Below are 24,236 nucleotides of genomic sequence, written 5' to 3'. Positions count from 1 at the left end.
CCCCTAAACACTGCCTGGCCCCTGCCGCTCCCCAGGCACCAGGGCAGGGCTTGGGGCTTTGCATCCAGGAGGGACAACATGCCCACTTCTTTGGGTTTGTTTGCTTGCTTGCTTTTCTTTCTTTCTTTCTTTTTTTTCTTTTTTTTTTTTTTTGGATAAGCTGTTTTCCATCTACATTTGTTATTTATTTAAACACTCTGCCCCCAAATCAGTTCTCCTCACTAGTGACTGATTTCACAGACATTTCAGACTTCTCACAAATCTGCAGCTTTTCTACTGTCCAAGTCACACAAACATGTTCTCTCCCTTCTCCTTCGTTCCCCCAGCTCCCCTTTTCTTTTGCAGCAAGGTCTGTGCTTTCCTGAACAGTATTAAATTGGTCACCAAAAGAGCAGAGAGCGCTGGGCACGCAGCAGGGAAGCAGCATACTCCACGCACGGGGCGTTAGGTCCCATCTTAGAGGGCAGACACTGGGAAGTGTTGCTGGCTCCGCTAACAAAAATACCCTTACATATGATCCTGTTTGTCTCATTTTAAAAGAAATAATGCATGAGTGCTTGTGTTGGGGAGGTGTGCTGGGTCCAAGCCCTTCACTGTATAAATCCTAAGAGGGAATTGCTGATCTGCTTCAAGACTAGAGGAAAAATTAACTAGAAAAGGATAAATTAAATAGAATTGAGAAAAAAATTTACCTGAGTTCACAACAAACTACTCCCCGCAGATGGGAGCACGTGCATTTATGCATCTTAACAAGGGCCTAATCAAAGCAATAATGGAGCCAGTGTGGGAACTTCATGGGATTTTGCTAGCTGCATGCAAGCTCCAGGCCTGAGAGAAAAATAACTTTATTCCACAGAGAGAGGAAAGGAGGTCCCTTCTCCCTAATGCCATTTTCATCCCGAATTTTATTATACTCTGACATCTGAGAGCAGCATCTGCACTGGCACCGTCTGACTGTGACGTTTCCACAGCCGAATTTCACTCACTGGAACAAGAGGCGGGAGCTGTGCATGCACAGGCGCTGCCATTTCAGAAGCACTTCAGGGTTACAGCAAGACTGCTGCTGCGAGAAAGGCAGGCAGTGCTCACACAAAGAAGATTTCAGACAGCTGATAATGAGTTCAAAGCCCTGCCTCATTAATAAGCTTATTTGTTGTCACCACATAGGTCAACGCTTCACTTCATAAAAGGATGACGAAAGACTGACCAGTCCAGACAAAATGTCTCTATCCCTTGGAAATACTTTCCTTGCCATTTAGTTTTTATGGTGCGCTATGGGCTGCAAGGGCTTTTGCCACTCCCTTACTCTGATTTTCCTTCTCTTTAATTACTCTGAGATCCCTCAGGTGTGCATGGTACTTTGCAGACATTTAAGGAAAATAATAAGGTCTCTCACCTGAGGAGCTCTGTGTCTAAAGTGGATGGGGAAACAAGAAGGGACATTCAGCCATTAGGAGGACAGCCAATTTGAGCAGAAAACAGGGAGGTTTAACTTGCCTGAGGGACTATAAATTCAGGCCTTGGAAAGGGAGCAGAAGGGGGGGGGAAAACAACCCCCAAATAACTTTCTTGCTGCAGTAAGCTCCCTCATCCACACAGATTAGTCTGTCTGAATTTGCAGATTGGCAGCAATCAGGATGGCATTGGGGAAAGGGATTCAGTTTCACTGGAGAGCAGGTAAGACGTAACACTGATTTCAAAGGGATTAGGTGCTGTGCAAAGAATACATCTATTTAAATACAATCTGCCCGTTCAATACCTTAATGTCTTCCTTGGCTTTGTAGAGTTCATCATGTTCAAGTGGAAGTGGATCTTTCACTTTCCCCTTCAGCTCTCGCAGCCTACTTTCCAATTCCTTGGTTTGCTTTTCACAGCAGTCCCAGCTCTGGAAGTTACAAAAGGAAGATACAAAAGGTTAAGAGACCTTATTGTGACATATTGTACCATATGGATAGGTTACAAAATAGCCTCTTCAGCCCACTGGAGTAAATAATCATAGGCTCTGGTTATTTGGATTTTGATACATGGTACCATCCACAAGGGCTCTGTGCATGAACGTGCAGAAGAACTTGCATCCTCTAATATTTAAGGTTTGCCTTACAGAATATTTCTGCTCAAGGTGTTTATATTTTTTCATGTCCAAACTGAGAGGCTTTTAGCATAATTTTGGGCTGGGGATTCTGTTGATGACAGCATTGAATTGCAAGATACACATGCCATCTGGCTGCGGAAACAAATTTATTTCCCTAAGGAAATAAACAGGATCTCCCCCTTCTTTTCAGACTCCATCTAGACCAAATTTTCACGCCGGCTTCGCAGGCTGCTGCGGCAGTGAGCTCTGGGGCATGAGGAGCATGAGAGCGATCCCAGCCGGAGCAGCTGCCGCCGCAGCAAACGGATGCCAACCCCGCTGGCAGCCGCCCGCCCCGTACCTGCGCCGCGCCGCCAAGCCCCATCCTGATGGCCTCCAGCTGGAGCTGGGTGTCACTCCAGCTCTGCTGCAGCTGGCCGAGCTCCTCCTGGAGACCCGCGCTCGTCTCGGGGTCGGAGACCGTGCGCAGCTTCTCCCCGACGTCGATTATTAAGGAGTACATGGCTTGCCACCTCTGAAGGGTTACCGCCTTGCTCTTCAAAAGAAAAACATTTCAAGTTTTTAAGCGGTCCCTAGCAAGCCTTTGAAACACTTCTGGCATTTCATTTGGGAAGAGGAGAGGACTTAATGAACGGAGTTACCAGGTACTAGTTGGCTCACTTATGTGCAAGAATAAATACATCTTCTTCTATGTATTTTTGTAATTTCAGGAAAAATAAGACTCTTTCTGATCTATAGAACTCTACAAGAGTTTTTTTACAGACTGAAACAATACAACAAAAGTGGATCACTTACAAAAGAAAAGATGAAATTTTAGCTGCATGAGTAATTTGGGAGTAAAAATAATTATTTTAAAGTCCTATTAGCACTCCTAGCATCAACAGATAAGACAGTTTTTTGAGAAACAGCATCTTTGTTAATCATGACATACTTCAAGTGAAGTAAGCCATCAATCTTAATTTGTCTACAACACAAATTAGTGTATACCATGAGCAGATATGATCACTGCTTCCTTTTATAAAGCAACAGTAGGAGAGAAGCGCAATTTGGAGTAGTAGGAGGAAGACTTTCTCACTTTTCTCATTAAGGAAAAGCATAAGCATTAACTCATAAAAACTACTGAAAGTCATCTTTAAACAGCAAGTAAAAGTGAAGATGAAGCAAACAGAGCTAGCGCCAAATGCAATAGTGGAAATGTGTTAATCCGTCAACATTAGGAGTGTGGGAATACGATAAACTTTGGACCATGCAAATAGAGAAGGAGTTCAATAACACATTTTTTAAACATTTTTGATTGCCTTAAGCAACAGCCAAGCTCAGTGCTTGTACTGCCCTTCTCATAAAACAGAGGGGTGCATAATTCAATGGAAAAGCAAGACATCCAAAACTAATATGGGAAAATACTTTTCCAGGCTCGTAAAACGCAGAACTCGCTGCCTCGAGGATGCGCAGCTGGGATCTGCACGTCCCGGTGGTGGCTCCGAGGCCAGACCCCTTGCAGCTGCTCTGTCCTTTGGGCCCGGCACCTCCTGCCCATCGCGGCACACACAGGACCCCTACGACCAGTCTTGCCCCGTGTGTCTCTGCTTTGGGCCAGCAAGCTGCAAGCTCAGTATTAAAGCAGCCATTGCTGATAAAATGCACACAGACCAGGAAGATACCTGCTGCCCACCCTTCCTGCCTAATCCCTCCACTACCCTGAATTTCCATGCTCATATCAATAGCTACACCACCTTAGAAACATTTTTAAAGCATATAAGGCTGCTAAATGACAGTGTTTCCCCAAGAAGTTTCCTTGTATAATGAGCTTTTCGCAGTGTCACTGTTTTCTCATCTCTGCTCAGCTTTAAGAAAAAAGGTCAGCAATTGGTTTTGCTCAAGAAAGCAGGTAGTTTTAAAGTCTTTTCCCTTTACTGAGCAGAAGATAATTCAATCCTAACCCCCCCCCCCCCACAGATTTTAGATTTATCGAAGATAAAAGAGTACCTTAAAATCATGAATTAGATTTCTAAGCTGGTAAAGGCTACAGCAGTCCTGGCTCTTCACAGCCACGAGGAAGCTGTTCGTATCAGCAAGAAACCTGCTGAGACTCCGCAGGGAACTCCTGAAGAGCTGCCACTGGCTCACGAGTCCATCAATGTCTTTCTTCCTCTGCTGAACCATCCGGATAACGTTCTGCCACTGCTCTTTCAGCAATGTGAGCTTGGAAATAAACTCCGTTCTGAAGATGACAGGTGTTGAGTGTTAGTGTATTTTAACTTCAAAGCTGTATTTTCCAATAATTGTGACAGATTTCCATTTGCAATATTGTAAAATTCCAATCCAAATATCGAACTACGTGAAAGGTCTGTGCAGTCAGCATAAGCTCAGCCCTGCTCTCTGTATTCAGTCTTTTAAGCAAAGCAATATCTTTTACATGGTACAAGAATGGATAACACAAGTCATTCTTGCTGTTGTGGTATAGCAACATACGTAGTACAACCATCACCAAAGCCAATATGCACTAAATACTTTTTTTCCTGAAGAACAAGAAAGTCAATGCAAGTTAGACAGGACCTTTGCTTTTGCTGCAAAAATCGATCTGTGCTTTTACCAAGCTGTAAAGGGGAGCTGTGTACCACAGCAGTGGGCCATAACTGCAAAGCGAAGGGCTCTTTGTTATTATCGAGCCTATTTGGGCAGCTCTTGGCCTCTCCTACAATGTGATTAGAGGATCCAGCAGACCTAGCCAGAATTGTTAAGATACTGCCCAGGTACTCCTTCCTCTGTGGTGGCCCCTCGATCAGCTCTTACACAAACAGCTGCGCTTGTGGGGTTAGCTTCAACACAAAACCCAGCAGCTTTGCTTAGTTTAGCTCTACCTTCCCTGGCAGCTTTAAGCCAAGCTATGGGCTTTACACTGAAGCGGCTGGGGGAGTGCACAAACTCCAGGGAAGCAGCCACCTCTGGCAGAGAGGGGAAATGTCTTCACAGCAGAAGCAGCTGAGGCAGTTGAACCTCTGCTCACAAATATTAGATGCTTCTTATTCTGCTTTGATTAAGAAAAAAGTGTAAGATCACACTAATTAATTAATAAAAGACAGATTTAACTACCATGTTTTGGACTGTGTGGCTGAGGACTCAACGCCCTGCCACGCGAGCCAGGGGCAACACGCGGATAGAGCCTCACCCTTCTGCACTTAAAAAAGTGGAGAGGTCTGAAAAGAGAAAGGGACTTTCATGTGGGGCTTTCTCTTTACCCCTTGCAAAAAGGTAGCATTTCAACCACAAACAGTTACAGTTTCAACAACAGCAGAGAAGCAATCTACAAGGAAGCTCCCTATCCAGGAGCAATCATTTTTGCTAGGCAGAACATTCAGTTAATATCCAAAAAGGAGTTTGGCCAGGATACCTGCATTTCTTTCTCTTTGCACTACCTCATGCTTTTGCGAAATGTGCCATGGGATTATATAAAGGGCAAACCTGGTCAGGGATTTTGGTTCGTGTCCTCTTAAGAGCAAACATTCGAATCAGATTCCAAGGAAGAGGTCCTATCCACTGAATTAGTTACATCTTGGCAAGATCTTGGGGAGAAAAACAATTACCTTTTTTCTGCTTCTCCAGATTCCAAGAAGAGTAGAACTTTTGCTATGATGGAGTTGAATGTCTGCTGATTTATAGATATCTCAGTTTGCAACATCTGAAAATAGTATAACAACAATAGTTTTTAACTATTTAATGAACAATCTTTGCTCTGAAAGCTAGTTCTCCTCCTCTAAAGTCACAGTACATACAATTTTAAATGCTGAATGCTCTATTATCAAATGCTGTTGTCAAATTCTTCCTAAAAGTTTGCACACTTTTCGGAAACCAGGAGGCATTTGCAAATACATGGTAATTGTCCCACCAGAAGCTGTATGTTGCAATTATTCTGAAGACGGAAGTTTGCTGGACTCATTCACAAGAAATGCAATCTAGACAGTAACCTATAAAAAGCTGTAAAAAGCTACATAAAAGGCTAAATTTAGCTCTGCCACTCTTCATCACAATGAGCAGAAGCTTACTCTATAAATAATTTAATTGCAACGAATGAATTGATTTGGAGAGGTCTGAGTAAGAGGGGACCCCCCCCCCCCAAAAAAAAAAAAAAACCACCCACTTTCCTCAGGCCCTAATGAGTATCATTAATGCACAGACTTAACACTGTGGAATTAGCAGCAGTACTTAGGGTACTGTGAAGCTCTGGTCCACCACAGTCAGCACAAAGCTCACCCTAACTTTCAGTTCATAATGTTTAGCATTTACCACAACTATTTTGTATCTTGATTGTTTTTCCATCCTCCCTCCACTAGGACAAAGTTTATACACACTTTGCTTAGAACTGCATCCACATACTACTGCTAATATGCCATGTACTCTTATCCTCTGAATAGATACTGTTGCACACTTGAGCACTACAGTTCTCTGTAGCAAATAGCAAGTGTTTGGAAAAACATCAGTGAAACAGATTTCCATCAAAATCTACCAACTGGTCAAAATGGAAATATGCTGTGAAAAGGTTTTGTTTTAAATGCAGTTCTTCCAGAAACCAGTGAGGTTCCTGCTAGATCCCAGGAAACTGCCTAGCAAGCTGCCATGGACCACAGGCTTCAGAGCTGGGGATAGCCAGACAGGAAAGTTACCACAGGGGTGGGGAAATCTAGGACCTTCCACGATGCAGCACTTAAGGACTCCTAAAGGTCTGATCCCTGCAGACAGGCATCCATTCCTTTTGGAAAAGTTTCAGAGTTTTCCTTCCTTCTGAATAAGTACAAGGCCACATTTCAAAAGAGTAAAATGCATGGTAAAACTCTGCCCAGATCTAATTTCAAAAGCCATAGGATTTTCTGAAGAATTTTCCCAACTGTTGTAATTCAAGAAGATATTTCCATTCTTAAAGATAGCTTTACCTCATATACCCTCTGTTGCTCCTGCAATTCTTCAAACCGGCCTGGAATATCTGCTTTTAAGGCCTCTTTCATTTTTTCTAGGAATTTCATCCAGTTTTCACACTTCTGAAAAAACTTCTTTTCATCAGTTTGAGTTCCTTCAAGCTCACTGTAAAACAAAAGAAATAATCAAAATCTATTTTATTGTTGTTTTTTTCTAGATATATTTGCATACAGTCTAGCATGGTGATTAGTAATAGTAACACAATGGGGTTTTACTTGGCACTTTCCTACCTTCTTCACCTCTGTACATCCATATTTTTGCTCCAAGTGTCTTGGAATGCAAATAGCCACTGAATAATAAAGTAAGTTAGAAGGGCAGGAATTCTTGGAAAGTCCCATGAGAAAGCTGTGAACAGCTTGCAAGATTTCATATGCTTTAATTTGGTTTTGACTTTCGTCATGGAAAAAGAACTGGTTAGCAGTGATTTTGTTTGCATTTCTGACCTGCAGCGCTCCAGAGCTGTTGCTGTTTTCTGACTCCACTGCCGTGTCAGGCTCTGCATTTTCTTTAGGGTGAAGTCACTGAGGGGCAGCTTAATACTCGCTTCATTCAGACTTTCTATGCTTGGAGACAGGGCAGCGAGCTCCAGTGTATGATTCTGGCAATAAAAAATAAAAGTAACTGCAAAAAGTACTGCCTTTCATTCATTTCAAAGAAATATAGTAGCCTCTTCTGTAACACTAAGGAAGCATTTGAATGTTATGCATCCAGACATTAACCCAAAGGACAACATTTCTGTGTTAACTTCACAGAATATAGGAAACAAAAAAAATCACAATTCCCTACACGGGGCCCACTTTTCTGACAGTATTTAACAGAAGCTCAAGAGCGATACATGCAGAATTACTTTGAACCCCACACTGAGGGCAAGGGGGTACTGCCAGCTGCTGAGCTCCTGCTCACTGCCCAGGGGTTCCTGGGATGACTGGTGGAGTTCAGAACAAGGGAGGGAAAAGGATCTCCCATCAATCCCAAATCTACATGGTTTTCCTCCCCTCCATGCAGGCCATTTGGCCTGTGGGACAAATCTAGAGTTTTTACAAACTTAAATCATTGCATTTCATGGTCTACATGAGACTGTAGCAACTCATATGCAAGTGCCATAACTATGATACTTAGGACACAAAGAGTTCCTTGAAGTAGAGAAGAGCTAGTATCCCATGGACACTTAAATCATAAGCATTTATCTTTTTGTAGTTGGGAATCTGAACATACCATGAGCAGCTCTGCATTGTCTGCTTCTCCCTCTAGAGATAGGTTATCTAAGGCATCTGCGCAATTCTTGACATGACTCTCCAGCGTTTCAAGACAGTTCCTGAAATCCTCCAGTTGTAAAAGATTGAACTAGGATGAATATTGCATATTTACGTTAATCTTGATCTGGTTTACTATATATATTCAGTATACAAAAAGGAGCAATAAGCCATATCCTCAAGTAGGCAAACAAATGTTAAAACCAAATCTTCATGTATTTACAACTCACTCACTGAATTTTTTCAGTGTTTGCACTGGAGAAGGGCAAAATTTAAGCCAAAGCAGGCAGAAAGAAATCAAACCTCTAAATCCTGAAAGATTCATATATATCTGGAAGGAATGGGGGGGGTATATGGGACACCTTTCTGCAGCTTTGGGCTGTATGATTTATTGTGAAATTGGAAAGCCAGAACTTCGCTTGTCAGAGGCAAGAAACTTGTGAAAATGAACTTCCTTTGAGCTACATGCAGAGCCTGCTCCCACGTGCCTACAGCCAAGGCTGCACAGATCATGTGAGCTCTGTGGAAAGAAATAAGTAGGGCTGGGACCCCACTCCCTTATTCACTGGATTTGTTTCTTTGGGTCAGGGAGAAGAAACAGCCCTGAAACAGTGATATTTTTGTGAGGAGTGAATGGCAAAAATTGGTGTGGGGGGACAGACAGTTTTGTGCTAATACTATAAGGTTACACCAGAGAAAATGATTGAAATGAAATTTTTCACAGAGTGTGAAGTTCACAGGGAATATGAAAAATCTGTTATCTTCAGAAAGATACCTGGCTTCCAGCCATTGAGTTGTGCTGGTAGACGGAGTCATAAATAGAGTTGGCTGAAATTTCTTGAGAATTGGGTTTACTTTAGAACATAACAACTCATTGAAACCAGACCTTTTGAAAGGAATGAACGGGTTTCGATCAGTACATTTGCTTGGAAGTCTTCTCAGGAATACCTGCTCAGAGGAGAGCCCATCCCATAGCACTCCCGTGAGCAGAGCATCATACGTGGAAACCTAGATCCAGGTCCCTACTCTGCCTAAACAGGGAGGTGAATCTAATCTTCAAAATTACACCAAATGATCATAATCATTTGGTTATTTAGGTACATTGTGTTCATCTCTATCAAAGCAAACAGAAACCCTTAGATTTGTTCCAAGGCAGAGCCAAGAAAGTTTACAAACTTGCTAAGATGTTCATAGGATATGAAAATGTTTCCTAACTGGTAATCATCTGAGGGTCCTGTAGTCCTTGATAGTAATAGGTCTGCTTAGAAAAGCTTGTTAGAGCAATACAATATAACAAGCAGGTGAGAAGGGCACATCTCTTCCTTCGTGAGTCCCTCTGGCTTCACATATTATTTCTTTACATGGCTGACCATAATGTCAAGCTTCATTTCATTCAAATTTAATTTCAGTTCAGCATCTGCATGGCTCTGGTGGAGAAGCTACCTTGCACTGACAGTTAATTTACTATTGAGAAATATACCTCGAATTCATCTAATTTCCGCTGCAGCATCTTTTCTAAATAGGATGCTCTCTGGAGCGGTTGCAGCTTCTGCAAAAGAACGGCCTGCGTGGTGGTCCCAGCCTGCTGTTTTATCTGGTCTGCCAGCTCAGAAATCTGGGAACGGCACCCCTCGATGGTTTGAAGGCCATGCTGTAAATTCTGGAGAGAGAAGAGGAAAGCAAAAAAAAGGCAGCAAATGAATCAGATCTTCATTCATATGCCACTTTCATTTAGTATCTTTTGTTGCTGTAACTAAGCTCTTTTTGTTGATCTCCTCTGGGAGCCAAATTCAGCTGTGATGAAAGCTTCAGTCTTTTACTCTGATGATAATGGGAATTGCATCCATTGACTCTAGTGCTGGGAAAAGCACAGTTCAAAGTTCAATGGGACAGCAGTGACTTTAGACAGCAGGGTAGTACTGTTACAGAGGAGATTAGGGAGAGAAATTACAATATCCCTCTCTACAGTATGGATTTATGCTAGCAGATGGAGAAACTGACCCATGCTACAGATAATAAAAAGCTATTGTTTTACAAACATATCAGTACTTTGGATCCCCTAGCCACTGAGGATTATGCTATTGTTTTTATTTGTGCACCTTTACTACAGAAATGATGCTACAAAATAAAACTCTAAAGGCAGTGAAAGAATGAAGTGAGTTGTTTCCACTCCTCCAAGTAATGGCAGGATGTCATCTTGAAATGCACCGATTTCTACAACCATCATTTATTTTTAGCCAGGAAAACCCCTGGAATTTGCTGCTGAATATTGTCTCTCCTATGAGTAATGAATAAATACTTGTTCTTATTGATAACAGAGTAGACACATTTCCCTAAAAAGCAAAGTGGCTCTTACTCCCTGACCCCATCTTTGGAATGGGTCATACTGTAAACTACCACTTTCGCCATTTACTGAATAACCCATTATGATATCTTACTCTGCATACTGGATTTAATCTGTACTTGTTGTGATGACAGAGTCCCATAAACCGATAATCTTTCCTAATATATACTAGAGGAAGATTAGAGAGATTAAAATGCAGTTTAAAATGCCCATTTGCTTTCAAATGCAACATCTCTGTATCTCGTAAGCCATATCACTGTTCTTCATTCTTCTGCCTCACCCTTCCCAAAATATACGATAAATTGCATGTGCCCCCACACACATACGAAGACATCTACAGCACTAACGGCTTTCTAGCGGTTGTCCCATGTTAAGCAGTTGCAAAACTTTTCCTGGTCTCATTTTCAGAAAATTTGATGCCTCTTTGCTGACATATATAAACTTATGTCTCTCAGCCATTAAGAGATCAGAAGAAAGTGAAAATGTTTTGGTCCAAGTGTTGCTGCTGTCAATTGTTTCTGACACGGGAAGAAACACGAGTTCTCTTCTCTGTAATGTAGAGTTTCGCGGTTGGCCACATGCATAACAGGGTACTTTGGACCATTTCCAATGTGTTGCTAAAGGTTCATAAAGCAGGATGAATCATTGCTCTGTCCTGAAATAAGGATTATTATATTTCTTTCTTGCAGTCTAAAAAAACCAAGAGTGTCAGAACTTAATGACAGCTTTGCTGCCTGAGAGTGTCAAATGTACCCTGTGGTCTCAGCATGAGGTCTCATTTGCCAAAAGTCAGAAGTATTTTGGAGTAATCTAATGAGCTCAGAAATCTGTAAACTTATCAGGCCAGGCGAAAAAATCCCCCAAATCAAATAAAACCCATCTAAAGAAAAGACTCTGAAAGACTTCAAGATGGTCCTGTGTTCTAGAAAAATGGTCTTTTTTTCCAGCTATTGTTCTAGTAGATGCTACCTCTCCTCCATATATAGCCCCACAAAATAAATCATTTTTGGTTTAATGATTCTGACAGCCCTGATTCTTTGCGTATGGGAGAGAGGGGCCAAGATTATTGCTGCCCTCTCTTCCCATCCTATGCTAACTGTAGCTTGGTTTTGTCTCAGCATCTGGCCAAAGTATTTAAAGGAAATACAAAGGTGTTCTTCTGATTTCTTTTTAAAATAAATCCAGGCTTGCACAAGGCAGCAAAAACATATTCGTGTACCTTTACATCCTGAATCCTCTGCTTCAGGGTTTCTATCATGTTATCCTCAGGCATGTGAGCATCTAAGAGCCGTGCACACTGCTCCTCGTGTTGTTCTAACTTGGTTGCTGCCTCAGTGCATAAAGTGTCGTAGGGCTCCCAGAGCTGCAGGATAGCTTGAGCTGTCCGCAGTTGATCGGTGATGTCTTCATTTACTGAGCTCCACCTGCCATCATATCAGATGATGATAAGAAGTTTTTCCTTGGAGATTCTCTTGGATCAGAATATGATTTGATGCAAGATTTGTGGGGGAGTTTCTTTGCTTTCACTTTATGGAAAGCATAACAATCATCAATTGCATCAATGTTATGGAAAGCAGCTGACATAATACCATTTTGTGTTCTGCGATCCATCACAAAAAGGCAGCATCAGCTACTCTTCACCTTCAGCTAAGCAGTCCCAATATAGATTTAAAGGTCTGTCAGCCGTTCAAGTCCTGTCTCAGCAACTTTTTTTTTTTTATGCTAATAACTTGGGACCCTTTCTGCAAGCTTACCTGGCATGTGCCTCATTGCATTTCTGTTCGATAATCTCTGCGAAGGAGGGGGAGCAGTTCTTCTTCAGACTACTGGCAGCAGCCTGGAGCTTGGCCCAACTTTCTTCACTGTTCTCCGATTCATCTTGAAGAGACTGCAAAATGTATTACTGTGATTAGTTGTGGAGATGAATGACCTAAGCACAGCCACCCCTACAGATTAGTAAGAATACAGTAACAATAATGCCACCCTGTCTGCAGCACAGAACAAACTGTTTGTGAAAGGCGTAACATCTGATCCTAAAAATTACAAAATTACAAGTGAGGTAAAACGATCCAAGTTAAAAAAATTGTTTAGGTGGGCTATTTTAAACCCAGTTCATCTATTTGTTCTTCAAGAAAAAGCTCATTTAACAAACCTGCAACTTTGAACCAATTAATCTAATCCATTAGAAACCAAAAATGTCTTATTTTAAGCCATGGTTTCAGGGACATTCCTATTGGTGACAAAGCTGGCTTCACAGCTCCTGATACAGGCGATTGTAGGACCTTGCCAAGGACCATATCTGGGAACCTATCCAGGTTGAAAATACAGAGGTTGCTGAAGGAAAAGGAGGAGGAAGGTGCCCAGTTTCCCCAACTCATTACATGTGCCCAGGTGGAGGTGGAAAGTGTTTGTGTAGACTTCATTGCGGAGAAGCATACTTGGGTGCATAACCTCAGTTTGCCTTGAACCGGTTCTGACGTGACTTTAAAATGTGCAAAAACAGGCTTCATTTAAACTGAAACAGGAGCATCTACACAGCCTTTCAATGCTAGTTTAAAGCTAGGTAAGTGGATTTTAGCTGTATCCGCAAAGGACTCCTATGATCCAGAGCATTTACACCAGGCACTTGTGTTCCACATGCTGCCCACGCAGGGACGCAGGTGCCTCTGAAGAGCCACTCAGAGCCCAGGTGGGAAACTCCCCCTTTCTGGAGGGTGACCAAATGCCTGACTCTGAGCTGGAGCAACGGGAAACACTGGGCACAGGGATCCTTCCTGAGCTCCCCTGCTCTCACTTGGGGCTGGACTGCTGTGGGCTCGTTTGCCAGTTTTCTCCCAGGTCCCATGAGTCCCCATTCATTTCTGTGCTGTGGTCCAGCATCAGTGGGCAGGGGCCGCCTTCCAGGCTACGCTGCAGCCTTGCAGTAGGGCATTCCCCTGCGAAGCACAAGTGATGGGACACACATTCCCTTTGGCCAATGGGCTGAGAACCAATCTCTTTCACCTCCTTGGTGAACGGTGAACAACCTCTAGGCAAACTTATACAACGACAGCATCACCTTTTCCTTTGCCAGCTGTATTTTGAGCTAAACTGCTGTCCATGTGGATCAGACACAGGTGGAATAGACCTAGTGGACAAGGCCTGGTGGTGGAGTGCACATGTCCATGTGGACTCCACACTGCAGTGGAGCATGAGGAGCTGGTGCTTCACAGGGAGAGGCCTCCAGGCACGTGCAGAAGGCTGAATAAAACATCAAAGGACCTTCGCAGTCCAAAACGGAGGCACTGCTAGATTTCTCTCCTGAACCCTGGTACCTAAATTACACATAAGTTCAACTTACATGCCAAATAGAGTACGAAGTCTAACAACAGTCCTCTGGTGGTGAAAAACATTCAACTGACTTCACTGGCACACAATAAATAGGAAGTTGCTTGAGATAAAAATTTCTGGGTTTTTTAGTGGGTTTTTGTTTGTTTGTTTAAAGGCACAGAAGGAAGCATGAGATTAAGACAACAGCTTTTAACTTCAGTACATTTACCTGGAGAGTTTTGACCTGGTTTTTCAAAGCTTCTAGTGACACCACAGAAGGTTTGCACTGGTCTATGCAGTACAAATATCTCGTCGTCATCAGGCTGACTTCTCCATAAGCTTCATCATACAGTCTCCACTGCTCCAGTATTGCCTGCATGGAGGTCCTTAACTGTGCAGCCTGTAAACAAAACACTTCTGTTATTATTTCCTGGACAATGCTGAAATATAAATCACTTTTAAGCTGACTCAAAAATCTCAGCTCAGTGCTCACTCCATGACAATCCACAAGAATTTCACAAGTTGGAATATTTTCCTTCTTTGTAAGGAATCGCGTAGGCTTCAAAGCAAGCTGTAAGCAGTATTCACTGTATTGGAGTGCAGTATAAGAATTTGCTGGAAATAAAATTTTAACCAGAGTTAGCACTTTTCTGTCAGTGAAATGATGACAGAAGCCCCAAGAAAGTAAAATGTACTGAAACGAAGAACTGCTTATTGCTTGCTGCCAAAAACAATCTGAAAAGGGACAAAGCAGAGAATTTTAGTCTTGCTGGGAAACAGATAGTTTGATCAAGTTTCATTTTAGTCAAAATTTCAACAGAAATTGTTTTGTATGGAAGATGCTACTACAACACTCGCGAGAGCTATCATCCCCTTTATGCCACTGTGCTATAACAACGCGGACTAGCCAGAAATACAATCCAGGAATTTCAGGATTCTCATATGCAATGACATGATGGATTGCCTCACTGTTTTCTCTTTCATTATTACAGCCATTTAAACTATACTGGGGCAAGCAAGGTTTCCATTTGCCACATACTCCTGGACATTGCAAAAGCAAAATGGCAGACCTGCTTCAGTGCATTTTGTCATTTTTGCCTTTCCGTATCAGGTAAGTACATGAGGCATGTACCAAGCTAGACAAAACATTCATTCAGTTCAATATCTGTTTCCAGTGATGACAATACCAGATGCTTTGAGAAGAGCACGAAAACCAGGCAAACAAACATCCGGCAAAGCCAGATGCCAGGTTTTGATTCTGACTAGGCATCCACGCAATGGGAGATGACGACATTTCTCTGCCATGGCGCGTGCTGGATAGACTGCACGTATCCTCACTCCAGCCACGCAAGAGTAGATGGATTAATCATTCCTATTCTCATTTGAATCCCGGTGTAGGCGGGAGGAATCTTTAGTTGCTATCAGTAGCCTGCAGCTAATTATTGCCCACACATGATGGAAAGACATTGTGCTCATGAAACATCTCTGGGCCAGACTCACAGTCCTGAGATCGCCCTCCAGACAGTACTATCATGGCTTAGACCTGGGTCCAAAGTCACAGCCAGGCTCCTACTGAGGCCAGTTGTCTATGAGAACAAATCTGCACTCCATGTTTCGTTGTGCACACACACACACACACTGCTAGATTATAAGAATATTCTGCAGTTTCTAAGTTCAACACTTAAGTCATAAAAATACTGAAACTAACGCGACCCACAGCAGCTGTAAGAGGATAAAAGCACTACACTGTTAAACCTGCCAATTTCAATCCTGAGCTCCACACCAAAAGCAAAAACTTTCCCTTTTATCATACACGCATGCAAAAATATCCCTGCTCTCTCGCTAAGAAACACCCACATCATTTCTGCTGAAACTTGAAATGAAAAGCAGCGGCCCCAGCCTGGACAGACAACGCACGTGGAAGAGATCAAGCAAAAGGCTTCCAGTCTGATGAAGTTTTGAGGAACAAAAGCAGGTTGTTTATCAGGGAAATGTTAGGCAATTTTAACTATAAATACAATCACTGAATCACATACAGTCCCCTACAGGACATGGCTATTTATTACCACAAATTTAAATCTATAAATGTACTCATTATTGTATATTATTATGTCTAGGTAAAAAAGATCAGTTGGAAGTATAAAGCAAATGCAACTATATATGCAAACTGCTGGTGAGTCAGTTTGCACGGATTAGGGAACCTGCCAGGCTATCCATGAAGCAACTGGGAACTACACAGGGATTTGAATACAGTAAAAGCAGCCTGGGTGTGGGAAGGCAAGAGCAGGAGGGAGATGGAAAAGCTCCAGTGAGAGAGGAGCAGGCAGCTTCCAACAGTGTATTACAGGGGAGGAGGGCCAGGGTATGAGAGAGAGAAGTGGATCCAATCAGAAAGTTCAAGGCTTCCATTTTTAGTTGGCAGAAAAACACCATCACTATTTCTTTGTCTTCTTAAACTGCAAATGAGGGTCTGTCCCTCCTTCCCCTGTAATCGAGATGCTTTGAGATCATCCTTTTTATTTATTTATTTATTTTTCCTTTCTCAAATTTGGAAATGGATTCACGGTTAGCACGGTACAGAATTAAAAGGAAGTTCTTACAAAGGTTAAGATCAGGCATAAGGCATATTTTGCATCTTCATTACACTAGCTACAGCCATTCCTTGAAGAAAACTAGTAACACTGGTGGTAAGGATATATACCAGAGGGGCATCTTAATGCAAACAAAGCCTATACCTGGCTGACGACACGGTCCCTCATTTCACACAGTTTGGCTGTCCTGACAGATGCAGCTCCCGGGGTTTGTTCTGGATGATCCTCCAAAGCCACATTCTGCTTGAGCTCAGCAAGAGTTTTCGATTTAGCTGCAAGTTGATTTTCCAGCTCCTAAAGTGGGGAAAAAAACTCTCTTTATGAGACCATACAAAAACTCTCCCATATAAGCAGCTTTAAAACCAATCCTGTGTAGTTCTTTAGCCACACAAAAATACTACTATTTTAGCTCTAGCAGGCAAAGGTAACGTAGGAACTGACTTCTCAGCATGAAGGACCCTGACATCCTACCAACTGCTTGAAAGTTTTTTTCAGCTCTTCTACTTAGCCACAGGCTATTTCCACCCATGGGAGAAATCCGACTGAAATCAGCAGGGCTGCTTGAAAGGGTAACTTCCCCGACACAATCAGCAAGACTATAACTTAGTCTTGACATACTGGCGAAAGTTCAACACAGTTTTTCACAATGTGTGTAAATGTTCACGCACACGACACGACGGACCACAACATTTCTCTATAATGCTAGACTTTTTCACCATGACCTTTTCTCACCCACTTCACTGTCCCCCAAAATTTTCAAATTTCAACTTCAATTTTACAAAGCAAATTAATTTTTATGAAACGTTTTAGCCACCTGATTCTTAGAACTGGACCTTGCTGGGATCAGATTATTATTTTAGGCAAAGACACCCGGTGTATTTCTCCCATCCAGGCCTCTTGATGGGTTTCAGAGTTTCAGACAGACGAGTAACTCAGTGTATAACAGAGCACTCTAGGGAATAATAGCAGCCTACAATGGGAGAGACACGTAACCATGGCAATAAAAGAACAAATATTCCACGTAAAAAAATAGAGAGGGATCACTGTACTGAATGAAAACGGCAGACTATCAGAGTAATAGGCGCCAGTTGTTGGCTGGCTACACCTGTCCTAATTTTGATGGAGCTGGTGCCTTAAAAAACCCAACAAAACTAAAGTAAACCCAGATTCTTGAGACTGGTGCAGGGGGAATACATTCTAGGACGGGATTATAGAGAGTTACTATTCTTCCAAATGGGCCTGTGTAGTCTCTATGACATTATCATCAAAGAGCTCTTCAAACTAATGGAATAAATAGCCCTTGGCATAGCTGTGCTGAACCAAGAGAACTATTTCTGTTGGAGGAATTTCAGAATGTTATTGGTGCAAAACACTCCAAAATTCACAGAACAACAGGAGATGTACCTTCAGCTAGAGGTGGAAAAACCATTATAAAATGGCAATTCACATTGGTAGAGGAACTGGCTCTTTATCACCTGAAGTTACCATGCTTTAATTAAAATGACACTGTAGTATTCTTCTAGGAAATAGCAACTCCCTTTACATCTTTTGCAAAACTCTGTGCAGTTCTTTAGCCTGGATTCAGCAAAGTGCTAAACATATTCTGTGCAATAATATCACACATACATAATGCTTTACCTTGCAATCATCTAACGTGTTCTGTGCAGAGATCAGACTTGCTGGGGTTCGTAAAGATCTCAGTCGATCACTCTGTGCTTCCATCCACTTGCCTAGAGTCTGTGCTTTGTTCTCATTTTCAGTAATATCTTCCAAAACGTGTTCCAGGTCTTGTATCTGAAAGTTGCAGAACTATTTTAGCTCAGTTAAACCTTGAGGTGGGCAGAAACATGGTTCCCCATTTCATGACAGATTTTGAGATTAGTGTTTTCTCTAACTAGGAACAAACCAAAAAAAAAAAAAAAAAATCTTTGAATGTAAATATTTTGAAAGGAAAGCTAAAAAGGTTTTCTGGCTCTTTAGTGCCTGACCACTTCCCTTGGGCAGGAAAAAAGGCAGCGTGGGAGCTGGAGCTGGCAGCCTGCAGACCTGACAAGCTGGGGGATCCTGGGCTACCCAGGCAAGTTCGTATGGAGTTGGAAAACCTCATTCTCCCAAAACCCCATCAACAAAGATGCTGAGAAACAAGGGAGCTTAAGTCTCCTGTCTTCAATTTTGGCCACAGGAATCTCTTAAATCCTACAAAGCAGTTTCTTGATAAAGGTCAGAAAATGGAAAAAATAACTTTAACAAAATTGAAATTTCATCGTGGAAAATTCAATCGTGCAGGAACTCAATTTTCCACTTGAAGATGTTTCTGAGACTTTCCCAGCCAGAAAAAAATTGAGAGAGGTTTCTCTCAGTGTCCTGTAAGCTCAAGAGAGGTATAGACACGAAAGAGAAACATACTAGTAGAGGGATTTGTTTCAGCAGCCTCATGGTTACATTTTGGGACGCTGATCTTCCCCTAATCTTCCAGATATCTCAGGGGTCCCACCAGCTTTTCTGTGCACTGGGGCACAGAAGCTTGTGCTTTGCACAGACATCTGATGACACCTGCATTACACTGTGCACCTAGAGTTCGCCTTTCAGCTGCTGATCTTAAAACCGCTCCAGAATGGAAAGCGCATTTTGTCACTCCAGAAGGAGCATGCAGAAACAGAGCAACCCGTTTCCGGCAACCCGTGCGACCAGCAGCAGGGAACAGACCCCAGCTGAGCCCTTCCAGCAGGCCATGCACTCCATCTGAACGTGGCTGTCAACACTAATTACTTCTTGGCAAATCCAATACTTATGACTGGGAAATGCATGGTAGCTTAATATATCCCTGTTTCTCATTCCCATCTTATGTCACACGGAGGAGTTGTTTGCTTTTTCGGTGCTGTGTTTGCTGAGCAGGGCCGGGCTGTTTGTACCAACCAGCATAGCACTTCTTTCCATAAACTAGCCACCGTTTTTACCTACTAAGTTTTAAATGTATCAAATTTCACAGCACCCCTCCAGCTTCCATTCCATTCAACAGATTTCACTAACAGGTTCTCCTACAGACATGACTTCAAATTCTTCCTTTTTTTTTTTTTTTTTTTTTTTTAAATAATTTTCTCAATAGAGGTTGTCCTTGCTGACACTGCACTGACCATATTTTCTTCATGTGAGGAATCTTACTGTTTCCACCTAATGCAGTCCACTGGAGTGATTCTCAGGCTCTCCCGAAGAGCAGATTTTGCATGTTTTCCCTCCTGAGAGTTACAGGGGAGTTTACCCTCCCAGACCTTGCTGGGACTTGCATGCCACTTGCAAATACAGAGCACTAGCATAGGCGAGATCAAAGTTGTGAGAGAGAAATCAATGAAACATGATCGAACCTTTCTGTTCAGAGACGCCTGCAGCCGGTGCCATTGCAGGTTCATCTCCCCAAGGCACTCGGCAAATTCTGTCCTTTCATACCGCTTGCTTTCCACATCACAAGTGCTCATCTGCAGGAGCGACTGGTTAACAAAATCTACCATCCACTGTTTAAAGTTCATTTCCATCATGTACTCCTGGAGGAAAAAAACAAACACACATAAAACAACTAGTTTGGCAATTTTAATCTCCCTGGCTTCTACGAAGGTACCAAGCATGGCTTGAATCCTTCCCGTGGTTGGGGCAATCAGTCTCCATCCTTGGCATTTCCGCGCCTAAGCAGAGAATATCATCTGCTGCAGCCACTCTCTCTGCAGGGACACTAATCTGGTCCCTCTCTTCTAGTGTATTATCTTCTTTGATGAAACGTAATATCCTAAATCCCTGTTCTCTAGGTAATTGGATCCTGATTATTGAGTTCCAAAATTATGAGGTATTTCTCGTTGAAAAGGCAGGCCAAAACACAGCACAGTCTGCCTTCCTAAGGAAGCAAAGCCTAACACCGCATTTCCTACTCAACACGTCTTATCATCTAAATTTGAGAGACAGAGAACAGGTGAGACAGATAGATAGGGGAGCATGAGGAAAAAGAGATTACAGCACAGCAGGCAGTGCTGCCTGTATTGTAGGGCAGGCAGTGTTTTGTGTCATCATGGAGGCAAAATGGGTTTTTACAAAGGAAGATGTTAATGCACCTTTGGGGCTCTTTTGGGAACCCTCAAAAGGGAAGGATGCGACTGCGCTGGTAGGTTGCATCCATCCTTGTGACAACTAAACACTGGGCAGGAGGCCTGGACTTACAACTTCCTATTTACCTTGTACTTCTGAAGGAGGCTCCTGACTTGGGCAGCACTACTTTGTGAATTTATAGGGTCCTCATGTCCCTGCTGTTGTTCCACATGGTCCAGCCAGATCATTAGTTCACCAATGGCTTCCCGTGATGACAGTTTTTCCATCTGAAGCTGGGGGTAAAGCATATAATGAATCCTCTATACTTCGCCTGTTAGAAATATCAAGGAAGATGATATCTTTATTTTTAGAAGGGCTCGGACACTATAATTGCAATTATCTGGGTATGAACTTGAAAATGAACCCTGTGCTCCAGAGTGGGACCTGACTTAAACTAAGAAAAGTTAGAGAACTCTGAAGTTTGAAATAAAATTATTATTTCTAATTGTAATGGACCTCCATATAACACTGTAAAGATGATGGACACATGCAAAATCGCACAGGAAGAATACTGTAATAATTAAACCACAGCACAATATCGGCGATATTCTGAAAGACAGACAGTTAATTAAGAGGTGCTTTTGTGGGTCCTACACAGCAGCCAACTGAAAGCCAGCAGCAACTTTTTAAAGTAATTATTTAGCTTGAACTGAGAGATGGCAGCAGAACTGTTCCTCACCTGATGAAGCTTTTCTTGGATGGCTGGGAGCTGTGTAATCAGTTCTCCCCATTTTTGCTCAAACTTTGCCAGTGATGACCTAAGCGCTGCAGTATCAGTTTGCTTCACATGAAAGAGCTGGTTGGCAGTGCTCACCACGGATGACTTCAGGGAAGACTTTTCATCAACTTCCTTAGAGAATGTCTGAGGTGCACAGGAGAAATTAAACAGAGGGTAAATATTTATATATCTATTTAAATAAAGAACACAAACCATGTTTTCAATCACAGGATGAACTGGCTTAGCAAACTGATTTTAGCAGGTTTGTAAAGTTCAGAAAACTTAAGAGACAACTTAATGCGTTCTGGCAACAGATAAGGCCTTCTCTCGCCCCTTCATCTTGATACAATGCCAAATACCATCTTTTACTCTGAAGGGACTGGAAATAGGCATCCCTTCTTCACTCAGTGGTCCAAGGAGTGAGCCGGTCCTTGATTCTCTGGCCAGCTCACCCCTGCCAGCCCAACCTTTGCGATGCTTTGCTCTCCCATTGAGCCAGACTCCCTTTGCCAGGTCTCATGTTGGGGCTGAACCACCAGGAGGGTTGTATAAGGGAGCACAGCATTGGGGGCAGGCAGAGACACAGGCTGCAAGTCAGCACGTGCTTTCCCAGTGGGGCCGACCACCTCCACAGCCCTGCAGCTTCTCTGCTGCTCCCTGGCCCCACACTCCAGATCTAGCTAGCGAGTGGGCCGCGTTGGGCTGAATGGCTGCATCTGGTGTTTGGCACCAGAAGCAAGAGAGAAGCTGTGTTATCATGCTGTACATGCTTGAGAGATCCTGGCTGGGCAGCAATACATTGTAATTGGGAGCTCACTATGAGAAGGTCACATTCTGACTTATGCAACCTGACTGGCCTAGCAATCAGAAGGAAAGGTCTGTGGTGGCCTCCCATCCTCACAGTTCCCCAACCAGGTAACGCAGTGGCTTTGGGGCATGCAGCACTTTGCCATTCAGTGCTACGTTCTGTGGGCAGCTTCCAGGTCACTGTGAGCACAAAAACCCCTCATAAGGCTCATTTTCACTGGAAGTCATGATGTACCATCTAAACCCGGCAGCAGAATTGACTCACAAACAAGTTGCTGATGTTATCCCTGACGGTGGGAAGATCTTGTGAAACGTTGAGAGACTGCTCCTTCCAAAAATTCATTCTCTGCTGAGCAGAATCCAGCCATTTCATTAATTCCTCTGAGTCTCTGTTGTAGCTGCAGGGAGGAAACAAGCACACAAACAGCCTAAGATACATTTCTCACCCTCTGAGTTTTCCTCTTCTCTATCAGGAGCCATGTGCTATTCTGGCACCTGCACTCCTACAGAATCCTCGCAGGAGCACTTCCACAACGTGAACTGATGTGCGATACAGCAGTTTTGCTAGAGGTTCACACAAGACTGTTCTAGCAGCTCTTTTCAGCTGGTCTTCTCTCTCTGAAAACATCCTCTTTCAGTCTTCACCAAGCAGCTCCTCACACAAGCCCACATAGGTGAAAAGAGCTTTGCTGGAGGTCAAGACCACCAGAGGAGATGGTGCATGCAGGAGAATAAGGTGCAGACTACAGAAGAGGGATAAATACCAATAAACAGCATGACAGGCATGCTCTGTCCATGCTACTGGTCTGGCCAGGCTTGGCCTCAGACTGCACAGAGCAGGGACAGGGAGAGCCAAAGTTGGTACATGGGCTGGTGGCCTGGGCTGTCGAGGCCCCGTCCTGCCTCTGCCCGAATGGCCATGACTGACTGCATCGATGGCTGGGCTGGGCTGGGCTGGGCAAAGGCATCGAGCATGCTTGGGTCTTGCTCCTCTGGAGAACTTCAAAACACAGGCTGAGGCAGCATTTCAGCCAGGTCTTGAATGTTTGTAAGGTGGACAGTGCGTACGTGCACAGCTGCGCTTTCCGCCTTTGCACGGCAGTCAAGGCTAGCTTGCACTTATAGCAGACCAAAATGCCTAGGGCCTGTCTGTTACCAGCTCCAGCGTATGAACTGCAGCTCAGTCCAGCTGACTCTCAGCTAGATGCACTGACCTTGCAACAGCAGCAATCAATAAACACTGTTCCTGCAAAAATAAGCGGGAAAAAGGCCTGCTACATAGTGGGAGAAGATCAGGTGAGTCAAAGTGCCACTTGTCTACCCATCACTGCTTTTTTGCATTCTTAGGTAAAAGGGGCAATCAAGTTTATTATTTTGCTATCATATTTCACAAAATACATCTATAAAAGGTCAGAAACTAATTTCTAGTTGTTATCTCTAATTACTTTTTGAGTTATAACCCACCTGACCAAGAGTTTGAGTAATGTTTGAAGTCTATGTAGTTCATGGCCAACTTTTTTGGTTAAGGACAACCACTGCTCTTCCAGCTTCCCAATCTGGCTTGTTATTTCTGGACAGCTCACAGCAGTCAGCAATTTCTTCCCTTCTTTCACCATCTGGTACAGCCTGGCATGCTTTTCATCAACATTGCTTTTGATTTGCTATCAGAATATGGAAAGTTTACATAACAATAACATTTTAAAAAATCGAAAACATGGCTAGCAAAACACACATAATTTGTTCTAACATCTCAATCTCACATTTCTTTTGTTGGGTATCTTATTTTCCAAACTGAATGAATCTGTACTTCATTCTATGCAAAAGGGACATGGATTATTTTTCTCAGTTTCCTCTGGACAGATCAAAACAACTCTGGACATACTTTCATACATGAGTCAGAATGACTGTTGTGTTTTAATGGGCTCTTTCAATGCCTGTAAACCTCAGGCTATGGACAGACACTATTAGATGTAGCTGCATTGTGTTGATGTATGACTGTCCCCAGGCGAAAGCTATCACC

The 24,236-nt window shown here is 43.0% G+C and overlaps 1 protein-coding gene across 4 annotated transcripts in view; it reads right to left on the bottom strand.

Moving 5' to 3' along the window:
- SYNE2 (spectrin repeat containing nuclear envelope protein 2) overlaps nucleotides 1–24,236 on the bottom strand; it is a 188,227-nt gene that overhangs the window by 35,716 nt on the left and 128,275 nt on the right. For all 4 annotated transcript variants that reach the window (XM_064511951.1, XM_064511952.1, XM_064511950.1 and 1 more), the window contains 18 exons: nucleotides 23,681–23,877; nucleotides 22,482–22,614; nucleotides 21,371–21,553; nucleotides 20,778–20,924; nucleotides 19,923–20,099; nucleotides 18,199–18,354; nucleotides 16,705–16,854; nucleotides 14,199–14,369; nucleotides 12,415–12,548; nucleotides 11,880–12,084; nucleotides 9,797–9,976; nucleotides 8,279–8,407; nucleotides 7,507–7,661; nucleotides 7,021–7,168; nucleotides 5,677–5,771; nucleotides 4,079–4,313; nucleotides 2,433–2,627; nucleotides 1,760–1,885 (listed from right to left, as the gene is read on the bottom strand). In XM_064511951.1, the coding sequence (XP_064368021.1) occupies nucleotides 1,760–1,885; nucleotides 2,433–2,627; nucleotides 4,079–4,313; nucleotides 5,677–5,771; nucleotides 7,021–7,168; nucleotides 7,507–7,661; nucleotides 8,279–8,407; nucleotides 9,797–9,976; nucleotides 11,880–12,084; nucleotides 12,415–12,548; nucleotides 14,199–14,369; nucleotides 16,705–16,854; nucleotides 18,199–18,354; nucleotides 19,923–20,099; nucleotides 20,778–20,924; nucleotides 21,371–21,553; nucleotides 22,482–22,614; nucleotides 23,681–23,877 (2,916 nt within the window). The remainder of the gene's footprint in view (nucleotides 1–1,759; nucleotides 1,886–2,432; nucleotides 2,628–4,078; nucleotides 4,314–5,676; nucleotides 5,772–7,020; nucleotides 7,169–7,506; nucleotides 7,662–8,278; nucleotides 8,408–9,796; nucleotides 9,977–11,879; nucleotides 12,085–12,414; nucleotides 12,549–14,198; nucleotides 14,370–16,704; nucleotides 16,855–18,198; nucleotides 18,355–19,922; nucleotides 20,100–20,777; nucleotides 20,925–21,370; nucleotides 21,554–22,481; nucleotides 22,615–23,680; nucleotides 23,878–24,236) is intronic.

Source organism: Dromaius novaehollandiae, chromosome 5 (genome assembly GCF_036370855.1).
Source record: "Dromaius novaehollandiae isolate bDroNov1 chromosome 5, bDroNov1.hap1, whole genome shotgun sequence".
In the NCBI taxonomy this organism is placed as follows: Eukaryota; Metazoa; Chordata; class Aves; order Casuariiformes; family Dromaiidae; genus Dromaius; species Dromaius novaehollandiae.
The sequence above is the reverse complement of the archived record's forward strand: the minus strand, read 5'-3'. Positions and strand labels throughout refer to the sequence as shown.